Raw genomic sequence first — 18,472 nt, 5'->3', positions numbered from 1 at the left:
CCTCTTTTAAAACCCTAGGATGCAGACCATCAGGTCCAGGGGACTTGTCACTTTTTAATGCCAACAATTTCCCTAGCACCAATTGTTTGCTAATGTAGATTTCCCTAAGTTGCTCCCTATCATTAGTCCCTTGGTTCATCTCTATTTCTGGTAAATTTCTTGTGTCTTCTAAAGTGAAGACAGAAGCAAAGTATTTATTTACTCTGCCATATCCTTATTCCCCATTATAATTCCTCCTGTCTCTGCCTGCAATGGACCCACATTTACCTTTGCTAGCCTATTCCTCTTAATGTATTTATAAAAACTCTTACAATCTGTCTTAATGTTCCTAGGATTCCTTAATGCCTCATAATCCGTTTTCTCACTCATAATGAGCTTTTTGGTTTTCCTTTGTTGGTCTCTAAAACACTCCCAGTCCTCAGATTTGCTACTCTTTTTGGCAGTTTTATAGGCCTTTTCTTTTAGTTTTATATTTTCTCTAACTGCTCGAGTTAGCCACAGATGAACTGCTTTAATATCTATACTACCGACTAGTCCTGTTTCGTTACACAAAACAAGGTCTAGTACGGCCTGTCCCCTAGTTGGTTCCTCAGCATACTGTTCCAGAAAGCTATCTCTCATACACTCTATAAACTCTTCCTCTATCCTACTTTTGCCGATTTGGTTTTCCCAATCTATATGAAGATTGAAATCACCCACTATTACTGTATTACCTTTGCTACATGCTTCTCTAATTTCCTGATTAATACCCTGCGCTATGTTGTGATCACTGTTTGGGGTTCTATAAACTACTCCCACTAATGTTTTCTGCCTCTTGTTATTTTATAATTCTACCCATACCATCTCTACATCCTGGTTATCTGATTTGAAATCTTTCCTCTCTACTGCTTTTGTTCCAACCTTTATAAACAAGGCTACCCCCCCCCCCCCCCCCACACCTCGTTTTCCACATTGTCAATCCTTCCTATAAGCTGAAAACACTAGAATATTTAACTCCCACCCTAGATCTCCCTTTAACATTCTCAGTTATGGCTACTAGATCATACCTATTTGTATCTATCTGTGCCTTTAATTCATCTACCTTATTCTGAATGCTTTGTGCATTCAGATATAGAGATTTTCATTTCTTACCATTTCCCCTACTCTCTGATGCCCTATCTTCTTTACTGAGCTTCTTACCCCTCTTTGACGTATTCTGTTTACCTCTCTCACTATTCTGTTATGTCACCTTTAGTTTTCTCAATATTGCTACCTTGCGGTTATTTCTAATTGTATGCCCCTCCCTTTACTAGTTTAAAGCCTTATTTACTTCCCCATGTATTCGGTTTGCTAGGACATTTGTCCCAGCCCGATTTAAGTGGAGCCCATCTTTTTGAAACAGACCCCTTTTCCCCCAATACTGGTGCCAATAAAATGAAACCCCTGCGTTACGCACCACTCCCTCAGTGCTATGTGAACTAATGCAATCAACACTCAACCAACACTTGCAAAAAAAAATTAACCTGGCTTTTGATATACTGCCTTTCAACTAGGGAGGATGTCTCAAAGTACTTGACAGGATATACCATAAAGTGCAGTGACTATATTTTGTAGGTGAATGCAGCAGCCCATTTGTGCACAGCAACGTCCCACATACAACCATGAAGTGAGTGACAAATTTTATTTGGGAGATTGGTGTTCGCTGTATTTGCCTACACAGTGAACACACTTCACAGTATATCCTTTGAGATGCCCTCCCAACATGCAAAATGTTTCATCAAATGCAGAGGTTGTTAATATTATTATTGGTCAGGAATGGGAATTGTTACTGACATTTTCCTTTCCTTAACTCAAGAACACTGGAATTAGTTGTAGTGCCCCACAGCTGCTCCAGCTGCAATGAGCATTTGCTCTGTACAAACAAAACCACAAGTGAACACTCTAGTTTTTTAAAGTAAGCAGCGAGATGCACAATACCAATTGCAAGGCTGTAATCACAAGATCACAAGATTAGTTCAGATGAAACAGGCCTTTCCTTCAGCCCATCTAATCTTATCTTCCAAACACCCATCATACTGGCCTCCCGTCACAGCATCAAGCTGGTTTTTAATGAGTTCAATGGGGGAGTGCAGCTTATCCTAATACATTGGGGTCCTGCCCTTGCTTTTCAGACATTGCTGTGGTGGATATGAGTGATGTTTTCCGGCAGCCAACGTATGTTTATCATCTGGGGGTTCGAGAAAGCTTTGACATGGCGAACAGCGTGATTCTGTACCATGACACTGACCTGGACACTATGCATTCATTTAAGGTTAGTGATTTTCACACTCCCACCTTACCAGCTGTGTAACTTGTTATGATTATGTCAAGTAAAAATGGCAAATTTGATGAAACACCAGTGATCAATGAAATATGGTAGGGTTCTGCCTGGCTCAGTCAGTTGCATTCTCTCTTCTGAGTCAGAGGTTGTGGGTTGAAGCCCATGGTTGAGTCTTTGAGTTCTGGCACTCACATTCAGTGCTGGAGGAGCACTGTATTGTCAGAGCAAATATTAAACTGGGGACTTAACTAACAATGGTATCTCTCTGGGTGGGCAGGGCAATGGGCTCATTTAAAAATGAGAGAAAGTGGGGGAATGTTGCTAGATGTCTAGAAATTGTTTCTAATGGTTCACTATTGGAAGAAGTGTCTTGTGGTACAGACTGTGTCTCCAGCAGTAATCCCATATATGTCACACTGACTCACGAGATCGCATTTTTGAGACAACATTGAATTGAAGCTGGTGTTTCATGTGTCAGCGTGACATACGTAGGAATCTTTGCTGGAGATGGAGTTTACATCCAATGTGCTTTTGTAGTCAGTGATGCAACAACTTTTCTGAAGAACCCTTACGGCACAATTCATTTGTGAGCATTTAGAGAGAGCTTTAAGATTCCATCGTCACTCACACACAACAACAACTTGCATTTTTATAGTGCCCTTAGCGTGGGTAGTACCTTGGGGTTCTTAACAGCGGTGTAAGCATAGCACCAAGCTAGAACAAGAGTGCAGGTAACCGAAGGCATGGTGGAAGAGGAAAGTCTTCACTGTGCTTTGAAGATTGTCAAAGATGGGGCAAATGGAGGGATTGAGGCAAGGAGTTCCAGAGATTCACCGACTGAAGACTAACCTTACTCTTTGTTTTCTGTTCCATTAGAACATGGTTTCTCAGAAGAACATGGTAAGTGATTCTCCAACAACATTTCATTCAATATAGATCTTTAGATAGGAAATCCCAGGTAACTCTGAAAACCTATTTACAGTGGGTTCCTGGCCCAGAGTAGGTTGTCAAACACACCATAAGAAACACAGAGGTAAAATGAGTGGTGTTTTAAACCGTTCCTTGTTTTATTTAAGGAAAGTTTGATACCTACCATCAGGTGGAGCATCCTTGTCTGTGTAGATACAATTAACCTGTTTTAGCTCGTGTGTCCTCTTGTTTTCAGTCACCCATTTTTAAATGCAGTTTTTTGTCACTGGGTAGGATTTAAGCAATCCTAAAGCTAGACTGAGTCTAAGCTTTGTTCCATCTGCTGATACTTATTGAATGTTCCTTAATTAAAACAACAAACACTTAAAACATGACAACGCTGTGCCTAAAAACACTCAGCTCAATTGCCACCACTAGTATTTCAGATTAAGAATACATGGAATGAAAAAATACAATTTTCTCTTCGATCTGCTCCCTCCACAGTTCATGACCTAGAATAGATTTATCACATGCATCTATTATCTGGGAGAAATGTCTGAAAAAATGCTTCCTAATCCCCAATGGTAATCAAGGACCCCCCCTCTTGATGATAGCGCCCAGCGATAGCAGGTCTCATTAAAAAATTTGCTTTCAGGGCAATAGAAAATCATCATTGTGCAATACAGTATAATTAATATTGTCAGCTTTCGCTACTGTTGTGTGTTTTCTTTCATTAGGCCTCCAGAGGGAAATATTATATAATTCCTTATGTGATAACAACTAATGATGACATTCTGTGCTGTGAGAATGACGTACAACGAAGAGTCTCAGAGTACCTGCAGCCAAATTGGGACACCTTACTGGGACCTTTCTGCCAACCCCTGGTGGAGAAATTTATCAGTCTCCTGAAGGATATTGACATTACCTCATGGTAATTTCTTACACGGTAACAGAGGTGCTTATTGGAATGTCACCTCAATGTAATTATTCGCAATATGCTGATAATGGGGAGGAGGCCTTATTTAGTAATGAAGATCTGTAGGTTTGATCTGTTGTTAATGAGCTTAATTATTTTATTTGTGTTTTGTCTCCCATTCGCAATTCAACACGTGATTTGATCGCATGTTGAGTTGTCCCATTTCCAACCTACCCTTCCTTGCTAAAGTCCTGGAACGCATTGTTGTAGGTCAACACCTCTCCCTTCACTCCCTCCTCGATCCCTTGCAATCTGGTTTTCGCCCTGCCCACAACACTTGTTAAAGTCACAAATGACATCTGCGACCAGGGCTCCCTCTGTCTCCTTGTCCTCCTGGACCTCTCAGATCCATTCGACACAGTGGACCACGCCATCCTCCTCCACCACTTCTCCTACCTCATCCACCTTAGTGGGACCACACTCGCATGGTTCGGGTCTTACTTAACCAACCATCTCCACTTCATCTCGGCAAATGGTTTCTCCTCCCGCCCCCTTCCAGTCACCTGCGGGGTACCCCAGGGCTCCATCCTTGGCCCTCTTCTATTCCTCATCTATATGCTCCCTCTGGGCCATGTCATCCGCAGACATGGGGTAAACTTCCACATGTATGCAGATGACACACAAATCTACTTTGCCTTCACCAGTATTGATTCCAGATCCGCCGATATTCTATCAGTTTGTCTGGCAGACATCAGGGCCTGGATGAGTGCAAATTTCCTGCAGCTGAATATGGACAAGATGGAAGCCATACTCTTTGGCTGAGCAGGACAGCCTTTCTCTGCCACATTGCCCTCCTCTGACCGTACATTACCCCAGATGCAGCCAAAACCCTCGTGCATGCATTTGTCACCTCCCACTGGATTCTTGAAATGCACTGAAACGCACTCTTCACTGGTCTACCCAGCTCCACTATTCCAAAAATCCAGCTCATTCAGAACGGTGCCGCCCGTATATTGACCCGGACCAAACTCTGTACCCCCATCTCAGCAATTCTGACCAGGCTCCACTGGCTCCCCATCACTGAACGGATCGACTTCAAGATCCTCACACTCATGTTCAAATCCATTCACTCCTTGGTACTTCCCTACCTCTCCAACCTCCTCACTCCCCAATCCACCACCCGGCACCTCCACTCGACTGGCACCAGCCTCCTGCTCATCCCTCGCACCCTCCGCTCCACCATTGGAGTTTGCAGTTTCAGCCACTATGCCCCGAAACTCTGGAACACTCAATCCCTCCACCTTGCCCCCTCTCTCCCCTTTTTCAAGTTCCCCCTGAAAACCTTCCTTTTCGACGTGCTTACATCATCTAGCCCACCCGGGCTCACAGTCAGGTTCCGCCACTGTTAAGCGCTCTGAGACGCTACCCTGCGTGGAAGGTGCTACATTGGTGCAAGTTGTTATTGATGTTGTGATCCAAATGGGTAATGCAAAAATCACTGAATAGGGGCTTTGTTAGAGAATAGGGAGGAGGCAGTTATAATAATCCTTGCATTTGATATAGCACCTTAACATGTCGTTGAGTTGTTTCAAAGCGCTTCACAGAATATATTGTAAAGTGGATTGACTACATATTTTGTGGGCGAAATGCGGCAGCCAATTGCACACAGCAGTGTCTCACAAAGAGTCGTGGATTTTATTTTGAAGTATTATTATCCCCAGAAACGATCCGCCAATCGACTAACAACCGGGTTCCTACTTACAGAGGAGTGCGAGACACAAAACATGACTAAGGTTTCACCTGGCCTGGGAATCGAACCTGGGTCCTCTTGCTTGCTAACCGCTCCTCTACAGGACTCCAATGTTGTGTATCAGTGAAAAACAAGGTTTATTTCTGTCTCTTCAATCTTTGCTCCATGATTTCATCCTGTCGAGTGTCAGAGAAGTCTTGGGAAAATGTGCAGAGGGAACATGAAGTGCCCCTTTAATGCCAACAGTTCACATGATTGAAGAGTGCTGGTTCGGAGCTTCTATACTATGTTTTTGTTGGTGCAGTTGTGGTTGGTACTCCTCACAGAGCTGAGCATTCCAATTACACGAAGGTAACGCAGGCAGCAGCCGTTTCAGAGTTCATCATGAGAAGGGAGTGAATGGCTGACTTTACACCTATACAGTCACAAGATTGGAAATAGTCATGGCTTCCTCATGGAGTAACGCATGTCACCCTGTTCAAAGTCATTGGCTTTCGTGTTTACTTTAGATAATAAAAATAGAAAATGAGTCAACAACACTGGCTGTCAGAGACAGTCCTGGATACTAAAGATAACAGCAGCTGGATCAGGAACTAAAAAAAAATTACATGTTTAGGACTAAAGATAACCGATTAATACCATGCTTAAGTAAAGGAAATAGTAGATATGTCACACCTTACACCGAATACAGTTGACCTCACCCCCATACTATGTCTCCTTATCCTAATCATCTGGAATAAAGGGATACCCCTGACGATTACCACAAACCTCATGCAGTGAGTTCCTGAATGAATAAATAGTAACCCTTGATCTGGCCAAGGGTTCAATTATCAGTCAGTGAAAGTACATGGCATTTGTCCTCTTTGCCTTTGTGCTCAAGAGATAATAATCAGATAGGATTGTTGCTTCAGAGTGCAATCCAGTAGCATGTGGGTGAGGATACGATCAAAGTATCCTGTCAACACTCACAGTTTAGACTGACACATGAAGCATAACTCCTTTGATGACGTATCAGTCTGATACTTGTGGTACTGTGTAGGGGATGCCTGGGTGTACATATCAGCAAAGGTTTAGATAGGAAAATGAATGTATAGCAAAACACAGACTTCTTTGTGTAATGGTACACGTATTGAAAAACAGGCTCTCTAAACCAATGAGCCTTCATTCAATGCAAACAACACGCATGACACTGTTTAGTGAAAAGGATCTCCACAGCATGAAATGGCACCAGCACAACAGGGTTCAAACACTATAAATACCCAGTAAAATTAAAATGTAAATTAGAGATAAGAAGAACTGCAAAGAGATAATATAAAAGGAATTTGTAACATTTTCCAATAGGCCCTATCCCAAAGGCAAGGATTAATAATAATAATCCTTGCATTTGATGTAGCGCCTTTCAGTCAGGAGGACTTCTCAAAGTGCTTCTCAGCACTTACTCATTTACAGTAAGTCCTGTAGGAGTCCTGTAGCTCAGTGGTTAGAGCAAGCGAGAGACCTGGGTTCGATTTCCGGCAGGGTGAAACCTCTAGGCAGGTTTCCTTACTCCACACGCCTGATAATAATCCCTCAAGAAAAAAATAATAAAATTGGTCACTTCAATCCACAAATGTTTGTGGGACACTGCTGTGCGCAATTGGCTGCCGAGTTTCACCCACAAATATACAATATATTCTGTGAAGCACTTTGAGACGTCTCAAAAACATAAAAAGCACAATATCAAATGCAAGGATTAGTATTCTTATTCTTACAAGATTTATAGGATTTAAGCATTCTGAGGCGCTCACCTGCGTGAAGGAATCTATAAAAAAAATACAAGTTGTTGTTACTGCAAAGTGGAGTGACTGCTTTGTGGACGAACTAAACCTTAGCTCATGGAATTTTTTTTAGATTTACTGTATTCTGTAAATTTCAAAATAAAGAAGGACCGTTCAATTTTGGGGCATTTGAATATGTAATAGAAATACTTGGGGAGTGATAGGATATGATCTGGCCAATGGCAAACCCAGCCACTGGAATGGTTCTCTCATGAATGAGCACAAATCCAAGGAAACCATTTTTGTTTTTGTGGAGGCAAACTTATTTTTATAAAAGAAATCCCTACTATTTTACTTATCACTGGTGTGGCATCTACCTGAAAAAAAATATTGACAGGAAACTCCAGACTTCCCTCCCTCCCTCACTCCTCTCTCTCTCTCTCGTTGCTCCCTCCCCACAATGACAATGCTGTAGTTGGTGACCCCTTTGCATTCCCAACCTGTTAAGCATGCTTGGAAAGTACGTTTTAAATAGTGTCCAGACGCACACAATTTTTATTTTTAGGACAACTGTAATGGAAAATATAACTGTGGTTTGTGTGTGGAAATTAAATTAATAAGCTAACTTGAGTTTCTACCTAATGTCTTAACCACCTTATGTGTCTTGTTCATTGAGCTGCAGCTAAAGCACAGCATCTTTGTTTTTTATCCAGCAGTGCGCATGTCAAGGATACGCTGTTGAGTGACATTAGAAAGGCAAGGGAGAAGTATCATGGTGAGGATCTTGCCAAGGAGTTGGCACGCATTAGATTGCGATTAGACAGCACCGAGGTCCTCACACCTGACATCATAACCAACCTGCTTTTCTCGTACAGAGACATTCAGGTATAGTGAAGGCAACTGGTTTCAATTATTCAATTTTCAGTTAGTTATTTGGAAGCCCATCGTTAGGAAGAGTGAAAGAGCACCTAACATGACTGCTATGACCACTAGGATTCTGATGAAAGGTCATCGCCATGAAACGTTAACTAATTTTCCTCTCTCCATAGATGATGCCTGACCTGCTGCAACTTCTGTCTTTATGACCACTAAGATAGCCTGCCTGGAGAGCAAGGCCTGTATGGCCATTGTGATTTAAATGCTTACAAATATCTGAAATAAATAAGTAGATTGCTCAGGTCTATATTTTTCTGTGTTCCTTCAGCCCTCCTTTCTTGAAGTGGGGATTCATGCTGAGAAACTGTAATTGTCCAAACTGGCCTTTCTTCATGTATGAGTCACTGAATAAGTGAGGGGAATAAATGCCATCAACCTGTCTGATTGTGAGTGCAGTCCCCGTATCCCGCCATCACTTTTTATCTGTGTGCACTTTCAACACTGTTTCTTGCAGAGCGATCGAGAACAGGAACCATAGATGATTCTTCTTCCTTTTTTCATTTCTATATGTTACATCCTCACTGTGATTGTTAACTCTGAACATTCAATTGATGAACCTAGAACCTGCCTGGTCTCTATGACTAAGCGCCATACTATGTAGTGCAGATCCATTCGACCCCAGGAAACTGAAAATGATCCTGATTTAAAATAAAAAATGCCTGAAGTGTATATCTATGCCATCAGAATGTACGAGAGGAATCAAATATCCACCAGTTTGTCTCATATTTTGTGATCTGTTTGTTCTTTGACCTTATAAAGACACAAAGATATTTTTAATTTTTACTTTTTCCTATTGGATTCTGTCCCTTTTTCTCTGGCAGGACTACGATGGCATGGTGAAGCTAGTGGAGACCCTGGAGGGTCTGCCTACCTGTGACCTGGCTAATCAGTACAACATCAAGTTCCACTACGCATTTGCATTGAACAGGTATGGTCTGCACCCAAGGCAGCTGGGAACACACAGGCTGGAGAGATCTGCTGAAAAACAGGGCCCAGTGTTTGATTTAAATTTGAGGAATTTGTAATGTATTGATTATAAATATACCTGGTGACTTCTTTGTCAGTGCAATGTCAGTAAAACTGGGCTGCACATTTGGCTTCAGGCTTACAACATTCGACTAGTGGTTAGTGGGATCATAACAACAAGATCACATTTGTATAGCGCCTTTCACGTCGGGAGGACATGCCAAGTTTAAATGCAGAATGTGTTAATCATTTGAAGTGCTCTGGGGTTTTCAAATTTAGGTTTGTTTTCATATTTTTTTGCATTAATAATAATAATCCTTGCATTTGATATTGCGCTTTTCATGTCGGGAGGACGTTCCAAAGCGCTTCACAGAACACACTGTAAAGTGAATTGACTGTATATTTGTGGGCGAACGTGGCAGCCAATTGCGCACAGCAATGTCCCACAAACAGTCGTAGATCGAAAATGACCAATTTATTATTGTTTTTAGTTTTGGAGGGATTATTATTAGGCTCTGTGTGGAGTAAGGAAACTTGCCCAAGGTTTCGCCCTGTCTGGAATTGAACTTGGGTCTCTTGCTTGCAAAGCGAGTGCTCTAACCACTGAGCTACAGGACTCCACAATTAACACTAATCAGATGAATGCCCTGTGACAATAAATTGTTAATGTACAAATGTAATTCAGGAATACATTGCTAATATTTATACCTATAGAGTTTCAATATCTTAACTTTACAATGGCTCATACAGCAGTATTAAAAGGGGCTGCTAGTTACTTTAGCAACAGTGGAGTTGAGCAGATGGTTTCAGGCTTTAACCGTGCGATTGTTTGAACAAGCTGCAAATACAGTCTACAAACATGACATTATTATAATGTCAAGTCAGTAGGCCTCACCAGTGTACAAACTGAAATCGTAAGTAACATCTGTCCCTACGCCCTTGGAACGCACAGAGCAGGCTTCGCATTTTGAGTGATTGAATCTTTCTAGATCCTGTTATCATTCTATGTTGCACAAAGGGAAAGAGTTCTCACTTTTTCTGTTGGCTTCAAACCTTTGAAAGCTGGATCTTTGTAAGTATTTTCTAATATAAATGCGAATTTGTTGCTGTTGATATATCAGGAAGAAGTAGGTGTATCATGAATACATGGATGACAGCAATGTTCTTCTGTCTGTCTCTGTGGAGAGAGCCTTATTCCTGGCTATAATGTTTCATTGCATAATAAACAAGCAGCACTGATGATCTTGCATTAAAGTATTCAGTAAGTTAGCATGACAAATATTTACCGTTAATAAGCCTACTCAGGGAGTTAGCATGATTCATGTTTATCTTTAATAACCGGCTGATTAAACCATTTTCAGATAGAATGCTTCCATTGTCAACATGGCTGCCTCTGCATACTGCATGGCAGTTTGAGTTTTTACATTCAAGCACTTTGACTTTAGTTTATAGTATCACTTGGCTTGAAAAAGTAAACAAGTAACACAAAGTAACAATAAAAATATCATAACGGCATCCACTGCAGGTGCTCGAAGGGCTTCATTTGCACTTGGCATATTCCATTCTTTGAGTTTCCTTCTGGAGTTTAGGCCACTGCACAAGCTTCGTCTGAACATGAAGTTCAGATAAAAGCAGCGTGTCAGTTTACTTTCTTTATTGCAGCAGGAACAGCCAAACTTGTTAACCAAAAGCTATATTTCCATTGTTCATAAGATCATAAGAAAACAACTTGCATTTATATAGCACTCTTTACACAGGGTAACATCTTAGAGCACTTGAGAAGTTCAGGTGAAGGCTCTTTGTGCCAATTGATCTCTTCCAAAGAGAATAATCATCCTACCATTTCTCATGACAGCATCAAGCTGTTTCTTAAATATGCCTAGCATGCTGGTGTCAACCTCTGGTAACTCGCTCCAGTTGTTAATTCCCCTCTGTGAAAAGAAATACTTCTGAGTGTTGTCCTGAAATTGCCCTTTAAAGTCTGAACCTGTGCCCTCTTGTTAAATAAAATAATTATTGCATTTGATTTATTGTCTTTTCTATTCAAGAGGACTTCTCAAGACACTTCACAGCATTTATGGTGAAGTGTAGTATCTGAATTGTCAATATTCTCAACTTGATTTGTATCTAGTGAATCCTGCAGGTATCAGATTGTAACTAGTGAATCCTGCAGGTATCAGATTGTAACTAGTGAATCCTGCAGGTATCAGATTGTAACTAGTGAATCCTGCAGGTATCAGATTGTAACTAGTGAATCCTGCAAGTATCAAATTTGTCTCATACTGATTGTCTGTTGATAAATTCAGACACTGATCTCTGCTATCTCCTACTGTGTATCAGAAGCTTTCTTTGGCTGTTTTCCCCATCCCCATGTATGGTTAGGAATGTAGGTATGAGAGATGCCGGTGAATCTAGAAAGAAATGGCAGCTGCCCTAATTAACACCTATTTGATTAAACTGGCCTAGGAATTGTTCTTTGGCTGTTTTCTGCCTGTAGGCTTATTTATTTCTTATCTTTATAATCCAAAGAAAATGGCAGTGATTCACTACTTGCAAGTTGTTGCTATTGTGATAAGTGATCAGCAGCAGCTCCTGCCTCTGCAAGGGGGTGGGGGTGTGTGTGTGGGGGCTAAAAAACAAAATGCTGTCTAATATCCTCTCCCCCTTTCAAGCTACCATCTGTTGAGAAAGCCAATAGAAAGAGTGGGGAGACTCACACAGTTAGTGAGCCCGTTTTTTAAGTTCAATAACGTAGCAACATATTGCTTCTATATTTTCTGTGTAGGAGGAACAACCAGGGTGACAGGCAAAGGGCTTTAAATATAATGCTTCAAATCCTGAAGTCATATGACCAGCCAGCACCTGACATGTATTGTTTGTGTGGAAGAATTTACAAAGACCTCTTCCTTGACTCACACTGCAAGGATACAACCACCCGGGACAATGCGATCGAATGGTAAGAAAACAATTGGTATTGAATTGTGGCGATCAGGTAGAAGAGCAGATCAGATGATAATAATCCTTTGGTTTAGTGCCTTTAACATTGGGAGGACGTCCCAAAGCACTTCACAGGATTTACTGTAAAGTCAAGTACTGTGTATTTTGGGGCAAACGCCTCAGGCCATTTTGCACACAGTATTGCCCCACAAACAGCTATGAAGTGGATGGCCAATTTAATTTGGGCAGATTGCTGGCCAGGACACTGAGAGAAAATTCCTTCTCTTTTTGAAAAGTGCTACGGAATCTTTAATGTCCACCTGAACAGACAGATGAGACCTTGGCTTACTGTCTCAACCGAAGGCCAGCACCTCAAACAATGCAGCACGTTGGAGTGTCAGCTTAGACTATAGTCATTCTAAGTCCTGACATAACATTTATTAAATATTGTGAATTTTAATATCAGTTTGTCTTTGCTAATAATTAGGTACCGTAAAGGTTTTGAGCTCCAACCAACCTTGTACGCGGGCATTAACCTGACTGTGTTCTTAATTGTTGCTGGACAACAATTTGAAACCTCGATGGAACTGAGAAAAATCGGTGAGTGTTTCAGTGCTGAAGGTGTTTTACTTCTTTTTCTCATCAAAGCTTATGAACCTCTTTACTGTAATTACATTCAGGAATTACGGTATCTATCATTGACTTTTGTACTCTTTTAAATAATTTAGGCCCATCCCTGCTCAGTTGGAAGCAGGCACCATCTCTACTCCGTTAAAGGCACATCCCATCCTTGCTTATATTATACTTGCATTGGATATATTGAAGTATTTCGCACAAAAAAAAAGTTGAAGTGTAGTTACTGTGGTTAGGGAAGCCAATCCAGAGCGAATCTGTTCCAATACCATATTTCTAATGGTGAAATTTAATCTATGAATTTGGTGAATTCAATGCTCTTGCATTGGTACATTGCCTTATCAAGTTGTTGAGACGTCTCAAAGCATTTCACAAGATTTTGCTGTGAAGTATAGTAATAATAATCCTTGCATTTGATATAGCGCTTTTCACGTCTTCTAGATGTCTCAAAGTGCTTCACAGAATATACCGTAAAGTGAATTGACTGTATATTTGTGGGTGAAATGCGGCAGCCAATTGCGCACAGCAATGTTCCACAAACAGTCATGGATTGAATGACCAAATTATTATTTTTTTCTTGAGGAATTATTATCACACATTAACTGTGTAGTTGCAAGTGAACATGATAACCATTTTGAGTACAGCAATGCCTCACAAACAGCCATGAACAACAACAATAACCTGGAATTATATAGCGACCTTCAAGTGGGGTCGAGTCCCAGAGCGCTTCTATCCTGAAGTGAGTGACCAATTTTATTTGGTAGATTGTTGGCCAGGAGAAACTCTCTTAGGATAATATTGGTTAGAATATCAGTAGAAATGTCTGGTCTCTTCTTCACAATAGTGCTATGGGATCTTTAGCATCCAACTGAACAAAGCAGAGGATAACTCAGTGTATTGTCCTTCTTGAAAGACCTCCACTATTTCAACACTTGCCCAGGATAGATCACTGAATTGAAATTTTAACTCCAGAATGATGTCCACTTTGGTGAGGTCAGGAGACATATGTCAGAAAGAATGAATGTTGTTGCTTATTTCATTGCAATTGTCTTTGGGAGCAGGCATGCGGCTGAATAGTTTGCTGGGCAGAAAAGGAAGACTGGAAATGATGAACAACTACTATGATGTGGGTCACTTCCTTGTTGTAAGTCTGCTTGCCAAAGACTTTGACAAGGCTGTGCAAGCAGCTGAGAAGCTCTTTAAACTCAATCCCCCTTTCTGGTAAGTATTATGTCTCTGTTGCGTTATACATTATGCTCTCCTACACTCCCCCATTGACATTATTGGCAATGTTTCAATCTTTGATGCAGAGTTTACAGCACGGTCTATGCAGAATGACTGTACTACAGCAGCTTAGTTTTCATGCAGCCATTTTGGTCTCTGTTGCACAAAAAACAATTTGGAGGTAAAGACTAAACTATGTCTTGTTGTGAGTGCAGGATCATCTTTTAGTGGAAGTGCTGAGTTATCACTTAGTGTAAATACTGTTTTTCTTGACGTGAGGGCTGTTCTTTTGCTTTTGCAGGTTCCTGAGGTCAACAGTTCAGAACCTGACATTAATTCAGCAGTTCTGGAAACAAAATGTGGAGAATTCTTTGAAACGGGAAAGTCTCAACTTCTGGCTGGACATCATTGTGGAAACAACGGAGAGCATCACCAATAGATTACGCTTCCCAGTATGAGATTTTCTTTCTCCCTTACCTCTTCTCCTATAGGTATTGTGACTCTTGCGTGGCCCTTCTTCCCCTTACTTTCGGGTCACCACACCTCATGCATCATAACCCCTTTCCCAAGAGGACAAATGGAGTGCCCGCTCTAAGGCTGTGTCAACATCCCACTATAATTGATAGCCGAGAGGTGCCAAGACACAAGCCATGGAGGGGCTTGATTTCAGATTAGCTGCCCCCACACTTTGTCTGTGGGGAAGTGCCTAAAATCACTGGGTTTTTCATGAACTACAGTCTTTGTAATAGGAATGCACCACATATGGAATGGTAACTGTGTGTCCAGGTGCTGTTGCTCAATGACAGTGTCACTGTGCTGTCTACTTACCCTCTTTTTATAGATAAGTTTCTCACTATCTTTAGGAATCCCTTTCCCAACTATAAAAGCAATCAGCCAGGCTTCCACTCGTGCTCTGTTAATGAGATGACAGGTGGTGCATATGAGCTTCCAGGTCACGCCATCCCTCTTAGAGATCTCTCTTGCCCTCAGGATAACACATTATAACTGAAAATTGAAAAGCAGAAGAAAATGACAGGCTCTCCAGTGACAGATACATGCTGATGACATAACCTCTGTGTGTTGAACAGAGTAACAGCTGTGTGAAAGTCAGTTACTTATGGGCTGTAACACAATCCCAGATTCAGAATGACATGGTCAGATTAAATACATTTTTCCCTTGTAGTTTATGATGTAAGTCGATGCCACTGATTGAGTTACAGCCTTGCAATTTAACTTGTGTAAAAGGCACATCTTGTTTTCTTTTCATAGTAGTTCATTATTAAACCGTAAAAGTGTGAAACTCACTTTCTCTTATGTCAGTTGACAGTACAGGTATATTCCAATCTTTCCTCTGGGACAAGAGTAATCTGGGATTCTCTTTGTACAATAGATGTTACAGTCTGTTTACGGTTAGGAAACAAATGATGTGAAAACCATTGTGTGGGAAATATTAAATTACCATCAATTTAGAGGAAACTTTATGTTAAAACGTAAAGGTGCTTTCCCCCATCCTTCAGTTAGTAAATTAACTGTCCAGTTTGAAACTGAGCTACGCAGACCAGAAAACATTTAGGTTCAATCCCCGGTCAGTGCAGTTAGCAGTATGCATGCCATAATTGTTTTTGGAGAAAAAAGCAGTTGTGCTAACTGATCCTTATCACAATTCTATGATTCGTTCTGGAAGTAAATGTTTTTATGTGTGGAGATTGGCTAATGATAGCAATGGGCTTGGTTGTGATACCATCCACAGTCGAATAACTGCTGACAATCTCTAGTCCAAGCTTGTGGCTGAAAAAAGGACACTTGGCTGTGTGCTGGAGAATAATTGTGTACCCTAGCAGAAATTTATGCCTTCAGGGTCAGAGGGAAAAATGTAATGGACTCCTTTGATCTATTTAGGTTCTGATTCTAGAGCCAACCAAAGTCTACCAGCCATCTTACATCTCAATAAACAGCGAAGCTGATGAGAAAACTGTCTCTATTTGGCACGTCTCACCCGAAGAAGTGGTAAGATCAGCATTTTAAAAAGGACAGACGGAATTCTGTTGGATGGTGAAATCAGAGTCAAGATACTGGAAACGAGTCAATTCTGAAGAAGATAGGTTGTGCTAACATAAATAGATTGCTTTCACTGGTTGGGGAATTCATAACCAGGGGACACAAATATAACATAGTGACCATGATGGTGAAATTAAGGAACGTGCTGCCTGAAGCGATGGTTGAATCAGATAGTATAGATGCAATCAAGAGGAAGCTAGACTTTCACTTGAGGGAGAGGGGAATAGCAAAGTGTGTGATGGAGTAAGGAATGGGTAAAGACTTGTGTGGAATATAAGCACTGGCACGGAATAGTTGGGCTGCGCGTCCGGTTTCTGTGCTGTCCATTCTTTGTAAGCTTTGTAAAAGTATTTTTTAATTTTAGTAAGTCCTTTGATTACATAATTGTCTGACTTCTGGGTTGTAGGATTGTCATGATGTCACTGCTGAGCGGTGTACATGCCGTGTGCAGGCAATGCCTCTAACGTCACATTCTATGTATCAGACATGTGTATGACATTACTGGTGCTGCCTGTGCCTAGTGCGCATACACAGTGCACAGGAAGTGACGTCCCCGAGACCTTACAATTGGCCATTCAACTTTTCAAAACACCATTGAAAAAAATGATGTTAAAGACCGGAATTCATTTTCTTCAATTTAAAGTGAATTGAAGCAACTGACAAATATCAATTAAAATCTGAAACTTAAGAACATAAGAACAGGAGAAATAGGAGTGGGAATAGGCCATTCGGCCCCTCGAGCCTGCCCTGCCACTTAATAAGATCATGCCCTATCCCCATATCCCTTAAATCTTTTAGTTTTTAGAAATCTATCAATCTCAGTCTTGAATATGTTCAATGACTGAGCATCCACAGCCTTATGGGGTAGAGAATTCCATAAATTCACTACCCTCTGAGAGAAGAAATGTTTTCTCAACTCAGTTCTAAAGGGCTGACCTTTAATCCTGCGAGTAAGACGCCTAGATTTAGATTCTCCAACCAGGGGAAACAGACTCACAATATCTACCCTGTCAAGACCCTGAAGAATCTTATAGGTTTCTATAACCTATAATATATAAGATACTTCTATACTCTAGAGAATATAGACCTAGTCTACTCAACCTCTCCTCGTAGGTCAACCCCCTCATCTCAGGAACCAACCTAGTGAACCTACGTTGCACCCCCTCTCAGTCGAGTATATCTTTCTTAGATAAGGAGACTAAAACTACACACAATATTCCAGGTGCGGTCTCACCAAGGCCCTATACAATTGCTGCAAGACTTCCCTGTTCTTGTACTCTAAACCCTTTGCAATAAATGCTAACATGCTATTAGCCTTCCTAATTGCTTGCCGTACCTGCATACTAACTTTCTGTGATTGGTGTACAAGGGCACCTAAACCCCTCTGAATATTAACACTATCTAGTCTCTCCCACTCTAGAAAATAATCTGTTTTTCTATTTTTTCTACCTATGTGAATAGCTTCACACTTCCCTACATTATACTCCATCTGCCACCTTCTTGCCCACTCACTTAACCTGTCTATACCCCTTTGCATCGTCCTTGTGTCCTCCTCACAGCTTACTTTCCCACCTAGCTTTGTATTGTCCACAAATTTAGATACATTAAACTCTGTTTCCTCATCTAAGTTAGCAAAGTCTATTCATAGACATTGAATATTCATAGGCATAGGCCATGTTATGTCAAACATTGTGACCATTTGTACTTTCTGTTTCTGAATAGTGTCATTGCATCTTTAATGTATAACTGGAAGTAGGTAGACATTACCTCACATTAATGCCTCATCCAAAGGAAGGCAGTCCTCTCTCTGAATTATCATCTCTAAAACAAAGACAAGAGTGCTACCAAAGGAGCCACACTGACACCACATTACACCTCTCAAAGCTATGATGAGCAGGCAGATCAACCATGCAAAACATATGTTCAAGTGGTTTGATTCGAGTTGTTTGAAATTAAATGATTTTCATTCAAAAATGTAAAATGTGAAAGTTGCATCTCACATATCTGATATGTACACCAGAGTTGTGTGTCATTTGCCTAGGAAATAAATATAATTCAGATAGCTACTATCAAAGATGCTCTATATC

At 40.9% G+C, this 18,472-nt stretch overlaps 1 protein-coding gene across 2 annotated transcripts in view; it reads left to right on the top strand.

Annotated features, from left to right (window-relative positions):
- Nucleotides 1–18,472, top strand: part of map3k15 (mitogen-activated protein kinase kinase kinase 15) — a 46,994-nt gene that overhangs the window by 8,668 nt on the left and 19,854 nt on the right. The window contains exons 2-11 of one of the 2 annotated variants that reach the window (XM_042334244.1): nucleotides 2,151–2,290; nucleotides 3,176–3,199; nucleotides 3,946–4,139; nucleotides 8,348–8,516; nucleotides 9,389–9,495; nucleotides 12,319–12,489; nucleotides 12,958–13,070; nucleotides 14,165–14,324; nucleotides 14,629–14,779; nucleotides 16,227–16,334. In XM_042334244.1, coding sequence (XP_042190178.1) covers nucleotides 2,168–2,290; nucleotides 3,176–3,199; nucleotides 3,946–4,139; nucleotides 8,348–8,516; nucleotides 9,389–9,495; nucleotides 12,319–12,489; nucleotides 12,958–13,070; nucleotides 14,165–14,324; nucleotides 14,629–14,779; nucleotides 16,227–16,334 — 1,320 coding nt within the window. In that variant the 5' untranslated portion in view covers nucleotides 2,151–2,167. Of the gene's footprint in view, nucleotides 1–2,138; nucleotides 2,291–3,175; nucleotides 3,200–3,945; nucleotides 4,140–8,344; nucleotides 8,517–9,388; nucleotides 9,496–12,318; nucleotides 12,490–12,957; nucleotides 13,071–14,161; nucleotides 14,325–14,628; nucleotides 14,780–16,226; nucleotides 16,335–18,472 lie in introns of those variants that run through there. The other variant, XM_007891701.2, reaches the window with a different exon arrangement.

The sequence above is a fragment of the Callorhinchus milii genome, unplaced genomic scaffold (genome assembly GCF_018977255.1).
Source record: "Callorhinchus milii isolate IMCB2004 unplaced genomic scaffold, IMCB_Cmil_1.0 Scaffold4, whole genome shotgun sequence".
Taxonomy (NCBI): domain Eukaryota; kingdom Metazoa; phylum Chordata; class Chondrichthyes; order Chimaeriformes; family Callorhinchidae; genus Callorhinchus; species Callorhinchus milii.
Note: the sequence above shows the minus strand (reverse complement) of the source record. Positions and strands in the feature narration are given on the sequence as shown.